Source organism: Pteropus alecto, unplaced genomic scaffold (genome assembly GCF_000325575.1).
Source record: "Pteropus alecto unplaced genomic scaffold, ASM32557v1 scaffold25, whole genome shotgun sequence".
Taxonomy (NCBI): Eukaryota; Metazoa; Chordata; class Mammalia; order Chiroptera; family Pteropodidae; genus Pteropus; species Pteropus alecto.
In genome coordinates this window covers 8,063,523-8,065,548 of record NW_006441955.1, presented here as the reverse complement: position 1 = coordinate 8,065,548, position 2,026 = coordinate 8,063,523, and the positions used below count along the sequence as shown (strand labels likewise).

Here is a 2,026-nt window from a genome sequence, read left to right as displayed (position 1 = left end):
TCAAGAAAAGGCTCAGAGAGAGGGTGACATTTTGGAGGACCCTAAAGCAAGAGAAGCTTTCTGGGAACTAGAGAAGGGGAAATGGTGTTCATTACAGGTAGAGGGAGTAGGAGGGCAGGGGTGCGCAGTGTGAAAGGACAGTTTGAGAAAGGGCGAGTGACTGATGGTGCTGGATATAGGGTTACTGAACCCCACAACAAGTCCGTGTAAGTATATCAAAAAGCTACAGAATGCATACAAAGAGATATCTGGAAGAAATGTTTACTGTTGTCCACTGTGTGCCCTCCTCTCTGCTAAGCACTACAGAAGATACAAGGGAAGGCCCTTTCCTTGGGAAGGTTTATCTGGAAGAGAAATTAAGTGATTAAGTCACATAAAATAATTTAAAAATAATGACAGTCTAAGGCAAAGCATTATGTTGTCCCAAAACTCAAGCTAAAGATGATACCCTTAGCCAGTACTCCTGCTGGCCTGGCTCCCTCCATCCCCATAGTGGTACTGAGGTACATATGGGTACATCCCCATAGTTCAGCTGAGGCTGGCTGAACAAGCAGAGGGGCTAGAGAACTTGAGACTTCTTAGCCCCCAAAACAGAAGTAAAGATTATGGAACCCATACGTAGTACTTCCTATGTACCTGGCACTTTTCTAGGTGCTTACATTAATTAACTAATCAAATCTTAATAATTAATAATTGGGAGAGTCATTATCTCATTTACATATGGGGAAACTGAGGCACGGAGCCAAGATTCAAACCCACAGAGTCCTGCAGTCTTTTTCATGTTACTATCCTTAGAATCTAGCACAGTATACGGCGCTGGGTGTGAAGATCTTAAAAACAAACAAACGAACAAAAAACAGTTTTCCTCGAGTATTATCAGAATAATGAGATTCAAATGAAAATAAAAACTTGAAAATAAAAAAGGCTTGAAAGCCCCAAATTTGTAAGGGAGGAGAAATGCATTTAGCTGTGCAGCCTTCACTTTTGCCTGACCCAAGGCCAGCAAGAAAATGTTTCTTTTCATTTATATATATTTTTTCCTTTTGTGACAATTTGGTGTTTCTGAACGCTAGGGGCTCCCGGATTCTCTGAGAATAACTTTTCCTTTTAGAATTTTTTTTTTTTAAGGGGGGGCGGAGGGGGGGAATGTGGCCTTAATTAGCCTACGTCTTAGGCAGCTTAAGGAAGGGGCCGTACTTTCTGAATCCCTTCAGAGCCAAGTAAGGAGGTCCCTCTCGTTCCCTCTCTCTTTTTTAAAGGACCTCGTGAAATAAAAGTGCAGAAAACAAACCCAAGGCGATCACAACAGCAGCCGCGGCGGCAGCAGCAGCAGCAGCAGCAGCAGCAGCAGCAGCAGGAGGAGGAGGAGGAAAAGTTGGAGTTGGGGCAGGCGCTCTGGAGTGGCTGAGCTCCGCGCAGCTCCCATTCATTAAGTCACCAGCCGCGGAGGAAGGTGGCGGAGCGTCCGCGCTGCCCACTCTCTCGTTCGCGCAGTCAGACACACTCAAGCCCAGCGCGTCCCGAGCGGCGCAGCTTTGCAAAAGTTTCTGCTGGGGATTTGGCTCTTTTCCCCTTGGACTTTCGAACGATTTGGGGTTGAGAGAGGAAAGAAAGCAGAGGTACACAGGGTGAGCAGAAAACACCACCGTCTGCATTTGGAAGAAGGCAGCGAAATCGCATTCTTGTCGCGTCCCAAGCCGGTCCCGACCCGTGGCTCTCCCAAGCGGCTTCGGCCAGGAGGCGATCCCGGCATCTGAGTGTGTGGCTGCTGTCGCGGGACGTCTTCGCGGGTCAGCAGGCTCGCGCCGCAGCCAGCGCCATGCAAAACTACAAGTACGACAAGGCGATCGTCCCGGAGAGCAAGAACGGGGGCAGCCCGGCGCTCAACAACAACCCGCGGAAGGGCGGCAGCAAGCGGGCGCTGCTCATCTGCCTCGACCTCTTCTGCCTCTTCATGGGTGAGCCCGGCCCCGCTGTCCCTCGGCCCCTCGGCTCTCGGCGCGCGTCCCAGCCCGGGGGTGCCTGC

The 2,026-nt window shown here is 50.0% G+C and overlaps 1 protein-coding gene across 1 annotated transcript in view; it reads left to right on the top strand.

Moving 5' to 3' along the window:
• The first annotated feature begins 1,174 nt into the window (after positions 1-1,174).
• The window catches only part of PLPP3 (phospholipid phosphatase 3), a 76,834-nt gene continuing 75,982 nt past the window's right edge, over positions 1,175-2,026 (top strand). Inside the window, exon 1 of the mRNA XM_006919248.3 lies at positions 1,175-1,958. Coding sequence (XP_006919310.1) covers positions 1,820-1,958 — 139 coding nt within the window. The 5' untranslated portion in view covers positions 1,175-1,819. The remainder of the gene's footprint in view (positions 1,959-2,026) is intronic.